Raw genomic sequence first — 18,823 nt, 5'->3', positions numbered from 1 at the left:
TTAAGCTCCAAGAGACAAATATTTTGATCTCAGTTGTTCAGGACCTAAATGTAATATAGAAGCCCATTTCTGCCACTAACATTTGTCCTAAATTTGAAATAATGCAATAAGTATGGTGTGTCCTGAGGCAGACTGATGACCTCATGAGGTGCCAAGTCGGCTTTGAGACGTGATCCATTAAATCAAAACTTGTTCAAAATAAATGAAGCAGTCTCCAATTCCTGGGATTTAAAACTACATTTTGATATTCAGAACATCAAGGTTCCTATATTTTCTGTATTCTAATGAGGATTTCATGATGTCGTTTGAAAGAGGAAACCTCAAACTTTAGTGAGATCAGGATTTCTCAGCAGGAAGAAAAAAAGCTCAGCGTAGAGGAAAGCAAAATATTTAAGGCTTTTCTGCTCAAAATCTTTGTTGGTGTTGCTCATAAAAGTGCTTCAAAGCATCTTTAAGACATTTTTGAAAGTTCATTCAAATGACCCATAGATTCATCATTTGGACTAAACCTAACTCCAGCTGTTCCAACCACAGATGTTAATTTTGGCTGCTTGATGTGACGGGTCACGTTGGCTCATTTAGTTGGAGCCTTTCATGTTGTATCCAGCAGGTGAAGTTGTGTTAAATTTACTTTTCAGCTTCTTTCACAACTTGTACGAGTATCACTGAAAGCGACTCGACTCTGTCAAGATTTATAAAATGGATCAGGGGGACAAAAGGAATTAAAAAAAATAAAAAAACTTCTACATAACCAGAATTTTATTGTACACTAATGCGGCATCTGCACATATCCATTTTATAAAATAGTCCCAGTGCTGGAGGAGCCGCTCAGACTTCAGCAGGCGGCGACGCGCACGCCGACGGGTTCTGATGGGTCAAATCTGCGAGGACTCCAACCATGAGGAGGTGCTCTTCAGCCGCGGCTGCTGAGAGTCCAGCTTCAGCAGCGCCGACGCTGCACCTTCCATCTTTGATAACCACTCTCTCTGGAGAAAGAAGAGCACGTGAAAGAGTTCAGAAGCAGAAATATCACACGGCAAAGATGAGACGATAAAAGTTGTAGGAAATTATAATTCAGCTTTCCATAAACTAGTGTTTTCTAAAGATGCACATTTAAACACAAAGCTTACACTCAAACATTAAGGTTGTCAAAGTTAATCTAAATTAAGTCAATTATTGCACACAAATACCGAACTGAAAAATGCCTGAATTAAAAAAAAAAATTTAAGCCTTCAAGTCTCGTTTTAGGGTGCAGTGAGTGAATGACCCACCACTTTAGACAAAAACTGATCTGCGACTTTATTTCCCAAAAACTGATGTGAAAGGTTCAAACGTGTGTGTCCTGATATCATTTTACAGGTTGACGCGTTGGGACGATCAGTGTCAGCGCTCACTGAACCGCACGGCTCCTGTCAGAACTTCAGGGTTGAAGTGATCTACCTTGGCAGCCTCTGACGCAGCTTGCAGGATGAACGCACCGATACACTGTTGGTAGCGGTTGTGGTGCATTATGATGAACGAGTGAGGCAGCCCCGACGCTGCGAAGAGACCAGAAAATTATTTGATCGGCACGCAACAACAAATATATGCTTCACACAACAGAGCTGGAAACAAAAGTTGCATTTACTGGAGGCGTTGAGCTGATCGATGTTCTTTAGCTGGAGTCGGTCCAGAGAGATGGGCTGGTCCAGAACTGTGAAGGTGCACCCCTCTTTCAGCAGCTGATCCAGCTCCAGGTTCTGCTGCAGTCTCAGAGAGTTCTGCTCAGAACTGGTGGACCTCTGCACAGAAAACCAGAGCTAAGAGCCCGACTTTCCACCACGAGTCCCGATGAGCGCGAGGACAGAGCAAGACGGAGGCAAACCTTTTTGTTTCTCTTTATCTTTGTGATCAGCAGGAATTCGTCGAACAGGAACAGATAAACATCGATCAGCTTTGTGTTCTCTGGAAACGAACCCGAAAAGAAACCGTGTGAGATTTTGTTCAAACTGAAGCACGGAGTGTGTAAAATGTACTGGGTTTGTGCCAGACACCTGTGAGCACCAGTTTCCCTTCGTGCAGCAGACTTCGGTGAGAGATGAGGTTCTCCAGAGTCACGGCCTTCAGGAGATGCTTCAGGTTCTGGAACGGTTCGTTGAAATGTAATAATACATCGGTGACTAATGCTTTACACAAAAACACAAATGTTTACATGTAACCAAACGTGTAAACTAGTCAAACCTCAGGGACGAAGGCGCGCTTCTCTCTCTCCCACACAGGCAGCCACACCAGCGCATCCCTCAACTGCTTCAGCTTCCTGTAGTTATCCAGCCATTTGACTTTTCCCTCCAAATCACCTGAAACACACCACACTCCGCTGACTTGGTACGAAAAGGACAGATTTCTGTCACACGCTGGCTGTTTAACAACACTGTTTTAAAAGAACAGGAATCTCATGAATCAGAACGGTTTATTTAAAATTTAATGTTCAACTTTTGTTTCATATTTTTATTTTGTTATTTAATTTCTCACTAAATTTAATTTATGCAGTGCAAGCTGCCTGTAAAAGACAAAAATCAAAGTCGGCGAACAAACCTCACTATTTATCCACAAATACTGATTAAATTACACAAAAGAGATAAAACCTCAGAGTCTGGAATCTGCTGTACTTTCAGGTCTTTTGCATCAATTGCAGGACACATTTATTAAAATAACATAGCAAATATAGAGCAAAACTTAAAAATTTGCAACAAAAAAAAGAAAAGTTTTAGTTAAGAAATAATTCTCTGAAAGTTTTAATCCGTTTTCACACTCTGCTCTGCTTTTTACAGAAGTCCCTCGCTACTTCGCGGTTCGACTTTCTCAGACTCGCTCTTTCGCGATTTTTCAAAGTCAGATTGAACACGAGGGAAAAAATATATACACGACACGTGACTGTCGACTTTAATATTACTCACGTGATTAGGACAGTATTGGATACTGTACAATAAAAAAATAACCAAAAAGTAAAATACTTCATGCAGGCGCTGCCATTTTGTAGTTCTCTCTCAATAGACCTATACTGTATCGCCACATACAAGTAGTTCATAAGGACTACATTTCCCAGAAGCCAACAGTACCCCACCCAGAAGCCCCGTTTCCTTCTGCTGAAATGCACAGAGGGAAAGTCTTAATCTGATCGGAAAAAGTTTGGTCCTTTAAAGTGACTTTGGGGCCCAGCGGATGCAGAGAGCCATATGGAACCCACTGGGAACCAGACCAAAACCAAAGCAGAACCAGACCCCCAGACCAATCGGCGAACCCGAGAGGTGCTAGCCGGCCCACGAGGACTTCCAAGCACTGTCGTAGGTCCAGCGCAACTCTGGAACCCACTGGGACTTTTTCCATCTTTATTGGACCACTCAATTGGACCACCGGTCCCGAGCTGGCCACCCAAAGGCGTAAAGTGCCCCTTCAAGTGCGCTTCGGTGCTCAAGGGCTACACAGAACCGGACCCCCAGACTCTGGATAGCCAGCCCACAAGGACTTCAGAGCAGGGATGCGCCCCTGTAGGTCCAGCTTCTCTCTGGAGCCCACCGCCACTATCCCGAGCCAGAGAGCCAACCAGAACCAGCAGGGTCAGTCCACTGACGTGGAACCAAGCCGGAGCAGAACCGAGCAGCTGAGTAAAATTTAGTGGCTACATACAAGTATGTTGTTAAAATTAGTAGGTTAAGAGTTTAAAACGTGGTAAGAGTGTGGGAAGGGTATTTAAAACCTTAAAATATAAAAATACTCAAATAAATATAACGTTCTTACTTTGCAGATTTTCACTTATTGCTGGGGGGTAAATAAATGAGGGACTACTGTACAAGCCTTTGTATCGCCCACTGCTGAAAGAAGATGTTTTTGTCTGTTAGCTCATGAACCACAAGATTAAATTTAATGAACCTTTCCAAAAGTAATTCAAGAAACATGAGATAAACAGAAAAAGGTTTGGAAGCTTAATAGTAAACTGGTGAATTAACATCGACTCTGGATGGTTCCTGCAGATTTATTGCAACACGTCATGCTAGCCAGGGGTTTCAGGGAAGATTTTGTAAAAAACTCCATTCTGGGAGTCGTAGAGGCTTTTTAGTAAAAGTTCAGCTGCAAACGTCAGGGCATTCTGCAGACCCACACAAACATTTCCACAAAGGAGAGGCTGAAATAACGTCTTAAAACAAGAATTTGTAAAAGGTTTAGGCTCATAAACAATTCCCAAATTCTTACAGAGTTGTTAAAAAAGGAAGTGAAGCAACTCAAAAGTTAAAATAATAACATTTGAGAAGACTTTAGTCATTCGATTTTGTTTACAATCAACACAGCATCCAAACGTCTTTGGAAATGACGATTCAGTCAAAGTTCAGCCGAGCCTTAAAAACATTTACATTTAAAAAACATAAAGCTCATCGCAGCGCCCCATTACGGCTGATAATTATCATCTGTTGTGTTTATTACCTACATGGTGATAACAAAGGTGTGGCTGTGAGATTGCATGCCACGTTTTATTTGTCAAACTGTAAACAGCCACCCACACCTAAGAGACGACACCACCATCATTAAACAGGTGTGGGGAGAAACAAGCTTTCTGAATACGATTAAAGATTTGTTGGTTTGGTTTGTGCTCGGGTATGACACAGGTGCAGCACATTTCCCACAGCCTGTCCTTCTAGTTTCGTGATGAACTGCCATGACATGTCTGCAGGCAGAGGCGGGCTGGCTGATGTCCAACACATGTGAACCCCTAAAGACACAAAGCAGCTTGTTTGTGTTGAGAGATGACCTCACTTACATCCACATTACACTCGGATTACATCCTAATGTTTGTAAACATCTCTGCAAAGGTGCTGAGAAAACTCCACCTGAATGACACTTTGAAGCCGAGCGTATGATCAGGTCTGTTCTATCAAGTAAACAAATCAGACATCTGACCCCGATAAGACCGACGTGTTGACGGGTCACGCAGCTGCAGAGAAACTCGGGTGAGGCTGTGACTGATGCTCACATATAGACGTGTCCACCTGCTCGGTGATGGCGTGCAGCCTTCTGGTCTCCTCCACCAGCTGGCACCTCTTTGCGATGTTCCGCAGCAGCAGCGGGTATCGGGTTAGCCTGTGCAGCGGCGCCACCAGCAGGTCGCGCAGCAGCAGCCTTCGACACTGTTCGTTCCTCTCACACCACTGAGGAAAAGACAAAAGAGGGGGCAGAGAAATGCGGTGAAAAGATGTCAGAGTAACCTCCTGAAACACGTGACCGTGAGGAGAAGGTAGCACACGGGACATTCCTCGTTGGCAGGACCGACTCTGAGCTAATTGTTTTAAAAGCAGCGTACAGTAGCGGCGTGTCCTCTTTCATACTTGGCACACGTCGCCTGCAGCTTACAGGTACACAGCGTTCTTGTCACCACGAGCTAAAACAAACAAACAGATAAACAGTCTCTTGTACCTTTACGTACGATCCAAAGTCCTCCCTGGACACGAGCTTGTGCAGATAAAGCAGAGCTGAGGAGTAGTTGAGGCAGTACTTCTCCAGACAGTGACATATGCTCTCCTGAAAGGTCTGAAAAAAGAGACGAGCGCTGTTCAAACACTCGGATGCAGATTTATGGTTCACGTCAGATAAACAAATAATAGATCTCAACATGCACGCAAGCAAAGAATAAGCCTTCTGCTGCTTCCTGTGATGCATATCTTAACCGTTTATTCCTTGTGATCATTTATAAAACCTTACAGATGAGATTGTTTAAATGTTTAAAAATCTAAAAACTGAATTGCTGCAGTTTTTAGCACTTATTGGCATATTTCATACATTTTAAACCACCTCATTAGTGCAGCAAAATATAATGTTAACACTGCAACAATATATATTAACACACTTCCAATTAAAGTTTAAAAATCTGAATGAAAAAGAAGGATGGTAGTAATTAAATGTTTAGTACAGGCTGTTGTCACGGAGTTTGACTCATACTTGCCTTGCTCAGCAGCTCCAGCAGAGTGGGCCCGCCACCCTGCGTGATCTCCAGCGTGTCTTTAATGACACGCAGGAGGTTCTTCAGGAAACTGGAACTCACCTGAAGGCAGAAAGCAGGTGTCACCACGAGACGTTCTGCACTTTCAGTTTGTTCACAGCTACCTCTGATTAAAACTGGTATTTCTAGCAGGGATTAAAAAAAATACTTTCCTGTCTGCTTCTTTTAGCTCCTAGTTTTCTAGAACATTTTGCTCAAAGTGTGATTCTGTCAGGTATTTTCTTAAAAACCCAATCTCTTAATTTTTATTGGATAGGACCTAGAAATACCAAACAACAGAGTAACAGGGAAAAATATTACATATAGTTTCACAATTCATTTTATTGTGATAAATAAAATATATACAGTAGTTTAGTCGCAAATGTTACTCTTTTTTGTTTAAGCTAGTGTTTTAAATGTAGTTTTTTTTTTTTTTACTTTTGTATATCTGTTCTGTTTATCTGTTCCCAAACTTCTCTGCTTTTAATCCACAAAATAAAACTTGCAGATCTGAGACCCTGATTAAGTTATTGAAAAAAAAAATTGTACTAAGCCATTAAACAAAGAGCCTTGTTAACATTTATATAAAAACTTTACACATTTATGGACATTATATTTGAAAATGCTAGCAGCAATAATTTTTACAATTTATTTGATTTCCGTAAACCTTTAATAATCCCACACTTGGTGTTTCATGACCCCCAAGGGTGGGTCCAGATCCCAGTTTTAAAAACCACTACGGTAACTTAAATGATACATTAATCTGGTAAAATAGACTTTAAGGGATTGTCCTCTTCAAAATAATCTTTAGGTTTTTGTTGTTTTTACTAGTTTAAATTAAAATGTCTTTTAAAACATGGGCTTTTTATTTTAAGTGTCTGTTTGGGCTGGAATTGGTCAAATTTAATATCAAACCAAATATTATCTTGTGTTTATGAAAGTTGCAGTCGTTTCAAACAATTTCTATTGTGAATATGAAATGAGCAGGCCTCGTGAAGCTTATCTGCATGTTGTCTCACCAGGCAAAGTTCATTCAGGTTTGCAAACAGCCTCCAGGAGTCAACATCAGCCAGGCAGCTCTTCAGCTGCAGGTCTGTGAGCGTCGCCAAAAACACCTGAAAAACAAAACAAAGACTTCAGACACAGAAGGAGCTATTTGTTAAAACCTGGCATTAAATTTCAAACCAGCTGCTGCTCAGAGAGAAAGACCTGGAGACTTTTTCTGTGAACACCAAGGAAAAGAATTCAGCGTGATGCTGAAAATCACAATGCAGCAGGAGTTGGGTTTCATTTGGGCTTGGTCTGTTTGTTTGTGGTCTGTGTGCTTTGTGGGGGCTGTGAATGGACAGTCACCTCTTTGAGAACCATGAGCTGATCCAGGAAGTAAACACACTCGCTGGTGAAGAGTTCCCAGATGGCCTCTTGTCTCTTTCGACCCTGAGGGTCAGAGGTCATGCTCACCTGCTGATCCTGGAGGAACTCGGCCAGACAGAAGTCCTGCACAGACGGACAAAACAACCGTCACAAACCCCTCAGAGAAGCTGCAGCTTCCACCCAAAGTTTCTATACCTCTGACCTTAAATTTCCTTCCATCATGAATCAGATGCAGGCCAGTGTTTGTTTATATACCTAAGATCGGTTGACCTGACTGGCTGTGGCCTAGAAATTCTGGTTTTGCTCAACAGGTGTCATTTCACCTTCGCAGGAGTTTCAACTTCGAGGGTTATCGTTTTAAGTCTCTTGGCAAACACGGAGTTGTATTTGATTTGGAAATCAGGACGTCTTTGTAGTTCAAACTTTGCTTGGATTAGTACTTAGCCTGAACCAACAGGTATATTTAAATATGAAGCAGAGAAGATCTGCAGCAGACACTCGTCACTTCTCACCTTATATTTCTGAAACTCGGTGCCTCTCCAGTCTTGAATCTGCACGGTTAAAAGGCATTTTTCTATATCTGGTACTGCGCCTGTCTGCAGCTTCCCTTTAGTCTGAAATGTTCAAAACACGGAGACAAAAAGCAGTTTTCTGTTATTCTCTTGACCCAAAAAGTGGTTATATGCATGTTTGCCGTTTGGTCCTGGTTCCAGCGTGCACCAGCATCAGTCTCCAGAACTGAACGAACAAGTCTGGCTCAGGTTCTGCATTTCAAGTCTTTATTTGTTACAAAAACTGTTCAGCCCAAAAGGGATAAGAGAAACACACTAATCTGCTTTGAGAAGTGGGTCAGAGGACAAAGTCCACACCAACTGCCCAGTTTTATAACAAAACAAACCACAAACACGTCGCTGGCACCACTCAGGCATGCCTACCACTCACCGTACTGCGCCTCAGGAAGGGCCACTTTGATTTCTTTGTATCTGTAGAACACAAAGCACACATTATAATAATTAAATATATATTTCTGTACATTAACAGAATCAAACGTCGGATGTTTTGGACACAATCTGGCTTAAAAACTATATAGTAAAAATGCTGTTTCTTTTTTTTAATAAATAGTTTACAAAAACTAATTGAACACATTTTATTTTGTGAATTCATTATAAATTGAATCTTTTAGCCCTCTGTTCAAACAACAACAAAAAAAGCTTTTCAAAGTGAAGTCTATTCACTTTTAGGTGTAAATTTCCAACATCGCTGATATAAATATCTGCATTCTGAATTAATTTCTTCAGAAACTTTATTTTGGAGGATTTTGTTGATCAAATTTAAATCCAAAGCAGTATTCAGACAAACGTTCTGTGAGGTTTATAGAAATAAAGGCTAAGCCTCTTGAACAAACTTATTTGAAGCAACTTTCACTCAGGTTTACTAAAGTAAACCATGTTAATACTCTGTTGGCCTTTAAAAGGTTAAAGGTTAAGCCTTGAACATTATTACCGTTTATACAAGCAACAAAACTATAAATCTACTTTATATAGTCTCTCCATCTGGTGTTGGGTTGAAGCCTTTCCTGAAAGATAAGTTAGATCCTGAAAAAGTCTCCATCACGTCTGTCATAACTGTTTCTACAAGAATTGCTTATAGAAAGTTCTTCAAAGACTCTTAAAGTTTGGTTTTTGTTTTTGAAATAAACTCTTGTTGTTTGGCTCCTAATAACAGTAAACAGGAGTAGATACAGTCAAGCTGTTTGCATTCATCAGCTGAAACTATTAACATGGTGACTCATACAGACGTGTACACAGAGGTCATTTCAGTTCAGAAAATGAAAAGGAAAACTGTCTTAAAGTGATAGTTCAAATCTTTTGAAGTGGAGTTCTGAGGAACAGTTAACATCTTACCTGCTGTGGACAGTTGCTTGAACGAGCGCAGACTGGAGATACCGAGCTAATGGCTAATTTGAGCGAGACCAAAGTAGGAGCTAATACTTTAAAACAAATCTCATCTGAAACATTTCAAAAAGGTTCATGGAAATGCTATTATGTAAACCTTTATGATGCAGTTAGTTTCACATTACATGGCCGAATTATTTTTATTTTCCTGCTGGAATCACACAATTGATTGTAAATAACTATGTAATGTCAAACTGACAAGCATGCAAAAGATATTTAAAACAGCATTTGCATGAACGGTTGGATTTGTTTCAAGATGGCTGCAATTCAGTTCGATTTAGTCAAAACACTGAACAGCAATTAGCTCGACTACCGGGTATCTGGTCAGAAATAAACTCTGTTTCTCCAAACAGAGGCTGTTCAAGGTATAGATAGATGGGCCTGTCACAATAAACTATAAATAAATTAATTGCATGATAAATTAAAATTATCGACCACATTTTCATTTATCGGCTTTATCGTTTCTTCGTGTCTCTCTTTCTGCTGAAGACACTGGATGACAAAAGGCTCTGGTCTGGTGCTCGTCAATGACCCCTTCCTTTCTCTTTTCTCTTTAAAATCCAGTTTAACCGTCCAAAATCACATTTTTGAACTTTTAAAAGCAGCTAAGCTGAGAAGCTAAGCTACGAGCTAAGCTAACAGGACGACCTCGAGGGAAAAAAAACTGTCTAGTCGAAGCTCCAACATTCACAGTTGAAACCCATGCCTTAGTCTAAAAAGTTGTTTTCTCTGCAAAAAGAAGCTGAGAACTTGTTTACTGAGTTTTATTAAAAGCTTTGTGTGAAAAATGCTATGCTAAAGAGCTCAAACCACACCAAGCATCCGCCATTTTGAGAACCAGAAAAAAAAGGAAGAGACAGCCCATGTCACACCCAGGGGCCTCCCTCCCATTTTTCTTATAGAGACACACTGCTTGCTCCCTCACTATCCATCCTTTAGTTTAAACAGTCTTATACTGCCATCTGGTGGTCAAAAAAGGTACTAAGGAAATTTGAAATTGGGCAATGATTAGTAATTATTGTCAAACAATATTATTGTTTATCGCAATAATTTCTGAGACAATTAACGGCCCAGCAGAATTTGTTATCATGACAGGCCTATTCAAGGAACCATCTACAACAATAACACATTAACTTCACAGAATCTTTCGTCAGAACCTCATTTCTAAAGCTCTGAACCATCGCTCACATAATATAAATGGAGTTTTACCAGAAAGGTTCGAATCGTTTATCATGTCAGCTGCTCCGTTGGACACAAAAAGGTCTCCTGGTGAAACATTTGATCCAGGTAAACTGACCACCACTGAGCTCCGCCTCCTCTCATGAAGCCTGAAACAGAAACATGATGGTTCAGTTCTTTGAACAGTTGCACCCAACAACTCGTTTGATATCTGGATCACTGTGACGAAGACCGTTCTCCTGTGGAGAATGTGAAACATCGACCAGGGAGCAGACTTTGTGCAAGAATAACAGAATTCCTTTCGTCGTTTAACGTAGCTGAAATACCACCTGCACTGAGCAGAGATGCTTGGGACGAACACGAGAAGAACATGTTATGAAAGCTAAGCGTTGCGTGTCGGGCTCATGCGTTGGGACGGCTGCTGATTACTGGAAGGAGACAATCAGTCAATGTGTGCCAGTTATAATCCGCTCGGTCTCCTTTTCATAGTTCGTAACTGAGGCTTAGGCTGGAAAAACACAGACCTGCCTTTTAGCCTTGGGCAAAGCTCACACAGCCGCCGCTCTCAAGCGTTTTGACTTATCCTCTGTTGCTGTACATTAGGGATTAACACGGAGTAAAAACGGACTTTCACATGCTAAAATTAACTGAAAATCTTAAGAATGTGATTATGTTATGAAGAGCTGCATTAAAATATCTATAAGGGGTATGGCTAGGTGATGTTGCCAGGAATTATAAAGAATTAAGTCTACACCTAGAAAAACTTGATCTGTGACAGTCCAAACGGTGCCAAGGCTAACGAGACAAGCAGCCATTTAGTGTGAATGCTGTCTGTTAAACGCAGGCGCTCCGCAACAAGACGGGCTGGTTTTGCTGAAAGTGAGCCTCCCTTTGAACTCGTTAAAACACTCATCAACAGCCAGTCAGTGACGAATGACGAGCAACGATGCTTTGAGGTTTCACTTTTATTATTTAAGGGCCTCTAAAAGAGGATCTAAAAGCTTAGAGGAAGAACAAAAATAAACGGATAAACTACAGCACAAAACCTGACCCACTGCATACATCCTCATTCAGTCATGGAGGACCAACTTAATGACTAGAATGCAGAAGTTGGTGCAAGAGGAACCGTTTAGGTCCGGGTTTGATAATGTCAACTATTATATGTTAAATCTTTGCCTGTCTGAAAGAGCAGACTTACTTCCTCTTACATAACTCATACAGGAGCTGCATTCTTGATGTACCTGCGCAGTTGCACAAGCAGCACTGTGTTGAGGATGGAAGCCACATGGCTGCAGGGCTCACTTGTACACTTGAAGGGAAGCTCAGTCTGCTGCTGAACATAAGTAACCTGGTACGTTTTTCCTTCATGGTGCTTTTGTTAAAATCTGAAAGCCCCAACTGTTCCTTCCTCTCTCTGGCAGTGCTCTTCCCAGAAAACTGATAAAACCTCCAGCTCAGTGCAAGCACAGCACAGCAGATAATAGCTGGCACCGGCACCTGTGCACTGTTGTAGCTGATGGGGCTGCAAGAAAGGCACGATTACGTCTCAAAACCAGGTCAGTGCCTCCTTGCAGTTCGTTCCACAGCATCCTCACAATGGCGTCCTGTTGCTTTGTGATCATGCAGAAAGCTTCCTCTGTACCAGCCTCTCTGCCACCAAGAGCACTTGTTGATAAAATGGCAGCTTTGTTCCAACACGACAAGAAATAACAACGTTCCAAAACAAAACCGCTTGCAACGGGCTGGACACTGCAGCAGGCACGATGCCAGGGTGTAATTAATGGGACAAAAGCTGCCTAATTATCTAGTGAGGGGAAGAGCCTCGCCGCCCATTAGGAGGGGCGTTGGTGGCGGTAAGGGAAAACAGCTCTAATGAGGGTTTGTCTAGCCCCAATATAACCATGGGACTCTCAAAACTTTACCCACCATGCTTATGAAGCATTAACAAAGACATGAATGACAATGAATGGACAAAGGGGCTCTGAAAGCTAAAGGTCCAATCAGCGTCGAAGGATTAAGTCAAAGGCACTTTGATGTGGTGTTCCTCGGTCTTTTTTGTGATGAAGCATGATTTATCAAACAGCACAGCTTCATTATGAAAGCAGGCAATGGATCAACTAACATACGACAGAAAGCGTCATCCTGGGTACAGAAAATTTTACTACATTCCTGATAAGCAAATATGTCCACACATATTTTTAGCTGCAATTCTCTGCTCCCATATGTGGACAAGACACCAAGACAACATGCAAAAATAGGAGTTCAGTGAAAGTCCAAGGTACGGTGCACCTACCTGCCGTCACCGTTGTCAGACTCCTGTAAAGGAAAGAAAACTCTTGTTAGTGCTATTAGTTTTCCAAAGCAATATTTGCACAATGCTCTACATTAGCTGATGATGCAAAGACCTCCTTCCACTAACAACACCACTATATCATTTTCAAAGACATTCAAATTTGTATCAGTGTTTAAAGTGGTCGTTCTCATTCAAAAGCCTCTGATATTGGGGGAGAATGCCCTCACTCTATTGAATATGCGCTTGCTTGAAGCACACAAGCTGATGAATAGATCTCCCCATTATCTTTTTCCAATCGCTCACTGACCCCTCCATTATTGGGTGACTGCTGACTGCGATGAATGGGGGCCCGAGGAGAGCACTTCCCAGGGCTCATGGGGCTGTGGGTTTGGTCAGAGCTGTCAGTGCGTGTAACTGCTGATTCATTTGCTGTCAAAAGCTCGCATTGTGAGTGACCGCTGCGGGAGGCAAGGCCGAATGAGGGAGACAAGGCTTCCGCAAGGAAGGAATGTCCACCCATTTAATTTATTAAAGGCCGTGGATGAAAATCCAATGAGCTACAGAAATAATAGACTCGTGACTGTGAGAGGCAGTTTGAGATTAGGAAAACTGATTTTACATCATTTTATATACAATTAAAGGCCTTGCTTCTTGTGAAGAAATTGCCTGCCGCCATGCATGCTAAAATTTAAGACTAAGATAATCTCATGTCATCCTTAAAGACTGACATTCATTTCGCTCTCCTCTTTTAAACAATGATATAGAACCACGAGGAAAAGATCACTGTACCTGTTTTTAGTTTTACAAACCCTGTTGTTTTTAGTTTTCCCATGATCTTCTACATGTTGTACATTTTGTTTAAAAAAAAAGTTAATTTATGCCGTTTGTTTGGCATTTTTATGCTTTTATCATTGTTGTTTTGTGTCTACCAGTGTTTCTGCCTCCTGGCCAGGTCGTCTTTGTAAATGGGAACTGGTTCTCAACTGACTCACCTGGTAAAATAATGACAATTATTTTAACATTATTATTATTAAGCTGAAAAATTATGGTAGTTATTATCATTTGGGTAACCCTTGAAAATAACATTGTGCACTATCTAACATGAACTGTTGGTAGTTAAAGCAGGGCTATTAATCTGGTGACCCGTGGGCCAAATCAGGCTCATGGGTGAGCTCAGATAGGACCACCAACGGGTTCATTTTTAAATAAAACTAGATTTTAAACTGTAAAACAAATTTCCTTAATGACAATAACTGCTGGATGTCTGTCCCCTGAGCTCTTGGCTTTCAGTAACTGACCTGGAGCAATTTAGTTGAATAGCCCTGAGTTAAAGTATCTGTTGTGAATGACTCTCGGCTACTACCACACCAAACTTTAGCTCAGTAAAGTCCAGCTGTGTAGGCTAATTTTGATCAGGATTGGTTTGATTCTAAAACAGCTGTAGATGTGAAGCCAATGAATTCTGAATGTTTGAGTAAAATCTGTCCACTCTTTCTTGAGATATTTTGCTAACAGTAGCAACACTTGAACACACACACACACACACAGATATCACAGATATGGGCAAAAACATCACTGCGCCGCCCGCAGGTAATAAAAATAGTTTCAATAAATTTAAAATAGAAATGTGCTCACCTGTACTTCATCAGAAAATCCAGCGTTTTTAAAAAGAGCAAGATGAGCGCTGTGACATTGTTGTTTTGTGGGACTCATCCCGAGGTCAAACGTCTTCGATCCATGCGATACGATTCTCTGCGAACCTGGTTGATGAGTTGGAGAGCTCTCTCCATCAGTGACGGGGTTTGCAGCGAGAGGAGACGTGACTCTGTGCGTAGGAGAGAGGGGGCTTTTGGGGGAAGTTGTACTTGGGGATGAAGGCTCCTCCTGAGTGCTCTCCATCACGCCAGGGTCTCGAGAACTTATCACTGAACGTCGCGTGCTCCTCATCCTCCTCAGGGTCGGAGATGTGGAGATCCGCCCGGGAGCTTGGCGGTCAAACTGGAAGAAAGGTGCTGCCAAACCATCGATGTCCACCAGGGACGAATGCCTCGACTTGGAGTGAGTCCTTTTGAGATCTATGTGCATCAAGACCGGGCTGCACGTCTGGATTTCCTTGTGCTCAAAAGGCCATGAGTCTGTTTGCGTTTGGGCGTCCACCAGACCTGTCGTGACAACTTCATTTTCAGCCCATTCAATGTAAGTCCAGTCCAGCTTCCTTTCTTTGTCCTGGTCTTTGTCCTGCAGAATAACGTGCTTCAGCGTAGTCATTGTAACCTCGAAGGCATTATTATCGTGCAGCGGAGATCAGGAAACAGGTAATCTTACAGGCTGATAGCTTCACCTCATTCAGGTTAACGTCAGATAATAATCCTGCTGCATTCCACTCTCGCACACCGTTTACTTTCCAAAGTTTCTGAGGAGGGGAAAAAAAATGAAAACATATAAAACTACGTAAACAGTCGGAGCGAGGAACAAACTTACAGTAACGTGCAAAAGTTTTGAATCAAGGAGCCAGACTTTCTTGTAATCTCTTCAAGTGGTCTTGAACATTTCTGCTCCGTCACTTGTCTTCATCATTTTCAAAGATTGTTTTTTGTTTGTTTATTAAACTATAATCTATAAATTATTCAGGCAGAAACATTTCCTTAACAGAAAGAACAAAACCATGCTGTGTTGACATAATATTGCCTACAACCAAAAGGCAAATGATGATGTTTTTGCCCATGTGTGCTTCTGTCTGTTACCAAAATACCTCAAGAACCTGCAGACAATGTTTAAAGGATTTTGCAGAAAGCGATCACCGGATGCACATCTGCTGACAACCATTTGAAGTTTATCCAATTTAAGGCAGTTACCTCAGCTAATCCACATTAGCCAACACAAAAACATCTGTAACGCAGTCAGTTTCAAAGATGACAAGCTAAAGTTTGATGTAGTCGTAGCCGAGAGTCATTCACAACACATACTCTGAGCAAGACTGGCAGTATCATACGAGGTTTTATTATTATTTTTAAAGTTTAACCAAAATGGCTACAGCTCCATTCCTCAAAGTAATTTGATCTTAGTCCGGACCTTATTGGCTTGATATGCATTCCTTCAAAAAAAAAAAAAAAAAAAGCTAGATATATAAAATAAGACTACTTTAAATGGGCATATTTTTGGGCCCTGCCATAAAGAGAATGTGTTCCTATTTCTTTAGGTGAATAAATAGCAACTGTAACGCAGTGTGACCTAAAATAGTATTTTAACATAAGCAGCAACACGGCAACTCCTAAAAACTTACTGGCTGGAAGCCTGACAGACAGGATTCTGTGTCAGGAAAATATCCAGCAAAGACGTACCTCCTGATGGTATGACTTCCAGATATTGTTCATTGGCTGTAGATATGTTTTAGGCCTGACACTTTTTCAATTTAACTTATGATTATATATATAAATAATTGAAGCTCACACTGTCCCACATGCTGTCATGGTCAAGTACAGAGCAAAAAAAAAGTTTTAAAAAATAGAAAGAAAGACTTTTAAATGTCTTCAGAAAGTCAGAGATGTTGCTCAAGACAAGTCATGTTGTCAAAGACACAGCCTTTCCCATATTAATTCATTTATAGCAGGTTTAAAACTTTTGTCCAGTTCTAAATTGTATAAAAGGAGGTTTGTTCAGGGCTGACATGGCACAAGAGAAAAAGTCTAAATATCCATCATGTGACTAAAAGTAAACGTCAGAAAACTGTATGAGATGCTACACAACACTTGTAGGAGTAAATAATCACATTATTTCAGCCCTCCTGTTTCAGTTACCAGTCTCTGTGGATTCAAAAACACACAAATGTAGTTAAATAAATTGTTGCTGTTTTTATCCCCTGCTGTGTCAGGTGCATTTCATTTATTTAACGCGCGTGCTTCGACTCGGCACCTGAATTAACAAAGAAAACGGTGACAAATATATATAAAAAAACATCGACTGAAACTATACCCGCTTTAGGATAAACATTAAATAAATTAATTAACAACCTTTTGGTTTTGGTGACATCCACCGCTGCTCCGCGTCGACTCCACACCGGCGGCCGTTCAAGGTGAAGTTTGACCGGGGAAAACTCGGCAGAAACGGTCGGAGGTTTGAAAAAAAAAGCGCGGCAGACTGGAGGGTAAAACTCCGGAGGAAGTTTAAAATGTGTTTAACTCTCGAAAAATGCGAGAGAAGGAGAGGAATGAGAGCTTCATCTTGTCCCGGGAGCTGGTGGAAAGAGGTGCAACTGACTGTTGAGCTGTATGCGAACATCATCTCCACTCGCGTGCCCCCCCTCACGTACAACCAACGTCATCACGCAGGCCTATTACGTCACACGCAACCCCAAACTATAGACTGAGTTTAAATTTACTTCACTTGTTTTGTTTTTAACACAAGTTATCTCTTTGGGAGCCGAGGTCTCATGGTGACTTGCTTTAAGTGAAAATTAAATAATTTAGTTTTGTGATAATCACAGTTACTTCAGTGCATACCGTGTTCAAAAAGAAGTTCAAGTTCATGTCTTTATTGTCATTCACATCTCATGTGGTACATGAGGTGGAACGAAACAGCCCAAAATAGCAAAAATACAAAGTATTAAAAGAAACAGTATATAAGGATCTAAGATATACACTAGGGTATATGCTAAACAAATGCTAAACAATACGCTAAAACATATGTGTCAAACTCAAGGCCCTGGGGCCAAATGTGGCCCTCCTTAACATCTTATCTGGCCCCCAAGATGTTATTTTAAATGTATATCACTTTATTTTTTTCAGTAATCTTTGATTATGATGTCAAAAATACAACAGAAAACGTCAAATGAGACCAATCAAAGTCTTGTTGAGGAACCTGCAATCAAGAAAAGATGCTGGGTATGTAACTTGAGTTAATGTAGATTTTGAAACCGGCCCTTAGTTTGAAAAAGGTTTTAATTTTGGTCCCCTTTTGTAAGTGGGTTTGACACCCGTGCGCTAAAAGATCTAAGATATACGCTAAACACTAATAATGTAAAATAATACGGTATATTAAAAAGCAGCCCGAACATGAGTCTGTAGTGAGTAGATGGGTATGAATGAATCCAGCAGCATGAGATCAGCAGCATGGATAATCAGCAGCAGATTAGTCACATATTAACAATTAAAGTGGCATTACAGTGATTTTTCTTTCTTTCTTTTTTACAGTGATTATCCTGGTTAGGGATTTATGAGTCAAACAGTTTCAGGGTAGAAGCTGTTCCTCAGTCTAGTGGTTCTACATTTAATGCTACGCAGCCTTCTGCCTGATGGGAGCGGGGCAAAGAGTGTGTGCGCTGGGTGAGTGGGGTCCTTCATGATGCAGGTGGCCCTCTTCCTGCATCTGGAGGTGTAGATGTCTGTGATAGTGGGGAGGCTGACTCCAACAGTCTTCTCCAAATGTATCACATAAACAGCACAAATTAATTTTTTAAAACATGTAAGACACACATTTTAAATGCTGCCGTTTTTGCTGACCCTTTAGTTAATCAGTTTTGTGTCTTGTTAAATTTAGGGTAGATAGAAATTCACACAAGGGTCATATTGCCTTTAGCGTCTCTCCATTGTTGCCCTGTAACTCAGAATACAATTTAAAATATTTTTTCTAACATACAAAGCTCTCAACAGCTCCATGGTGCATTAATGATCTTATTGTTCTATATTTTCCCAACAGAGCACTTTACTTTCTGAATGGAGGTTTATTTGTGGTTCCTAGAGTTTCTAAAACTAGAATGGGAGGCAGAGCATGAGCATTCAGTGTTTGTTTGTGAGGCTGACACTTGGCTTTAAGCCGAAGACCTTTTGTTTTAATAAATCCCATAGTTAGGGTTGGATTGGGTTTCCTGAGCTATCCCTTAGTTATGCTGCTATTAGGCTTAGATGGCTGGAGGACAAACTGACCACATCTCCTCACTCTGCTGCTGTCTTTACAAATGCTATTTTCCTTTATTATTATTATTATTATTATTATTATTATTATTATTATTATTATTAT

General features: G+C 40.9%; 1 protein-coding gene across 1 annotated transcript; it reads right to left on the bottom strand.

Annotated features, from left to right (window-relative positions):
- Positions 1 to 802: 802 nt before the first annotated feature.
- Positions 803 to 17,078, bottom strand: plekhg7 (pleckstrin homology domain containing, family G (with RhoGef domain) member 7). Its single transcript, XM_037683194.1, has 17 exons — positions 16,819 to 17,078; positions 14,444 to 15,221; positions 12,809 to 12,831; positions 10,546 to 10,664; positions 8,324 to 8,364; positions 7,894 to 7,995; positions 7,361 to 7,504; positions 7,027 to 7,122; positions 5,972 to 6,070; positions 5,446 to 5,559; positions 5,006 to 5,180; positions 2,221 to 2,336; positions 2,034 to 2,121; positions 1,865 to 1,944; positions 1,628 to 1,781; positions 1,441 to 1,538; positions 803 to 986 (listed from the first exon to the last, which is right to left on the bottom strand). The coding sequence occupies exons 2-17, from the start codon at positions 15,074 to 15,076 to the stop codon at positions 876 to 878; spliced, it is 2,193 nt and encodes a 730-aa protein (XP_037539122.1). The 5' UTR covers positions 15,077 to 15,221; positions 16,819 to 17,078; the 3' UTR covers positions 803 to 875.
- Between the last annotated feature and the right edge of the window lie 1,745 nt (positions 17,079 to 18,823).

This window comes from Nematolebias whitei, chromosome 10 (genome assembly GCF_014905685.2).
Source record: "Nematolebias whitei isolate Nwh7 chromosome 10, NemWhi1, whole genome shotgun sequence".
Classification (NCBI taxonomy): domain Eukaryota; kingdom Metazoa; phylum Chordata; class Actinopteri; order Cyprinodontiformes; family Rivulidae; genus Nematolebias; species Nematolebias whitei.
The sequence above is the reverse complement of the archived record's forward strand: the minus strand, read 5'-3'. Positions and strand labels throughout refer to the sequence as shown.

Coding starts and splice junctions, on each gene's coding strand:
- plekhg7 (XM_037683194.1), bottom strand. CDS start 15,076: ATGACTACGCTGAAGCACGTTATTCTGCAGGACAAAGACCAGGACAAA. Junction 8,365..10,545: donor AAACGATTCGAACCTTTCTG/GTAAAACTCCAT, acceptor TGTGTTCTACAG/ATACAAAGAAATCAAAGTGG. Junction 2,337..5,005: donor GCAGGTGGACACGTCTATAT/GTGAGCATCAGT, acceptor GGTGTGTTTCAG/GTGATTTGGAGGGAAAAGTC.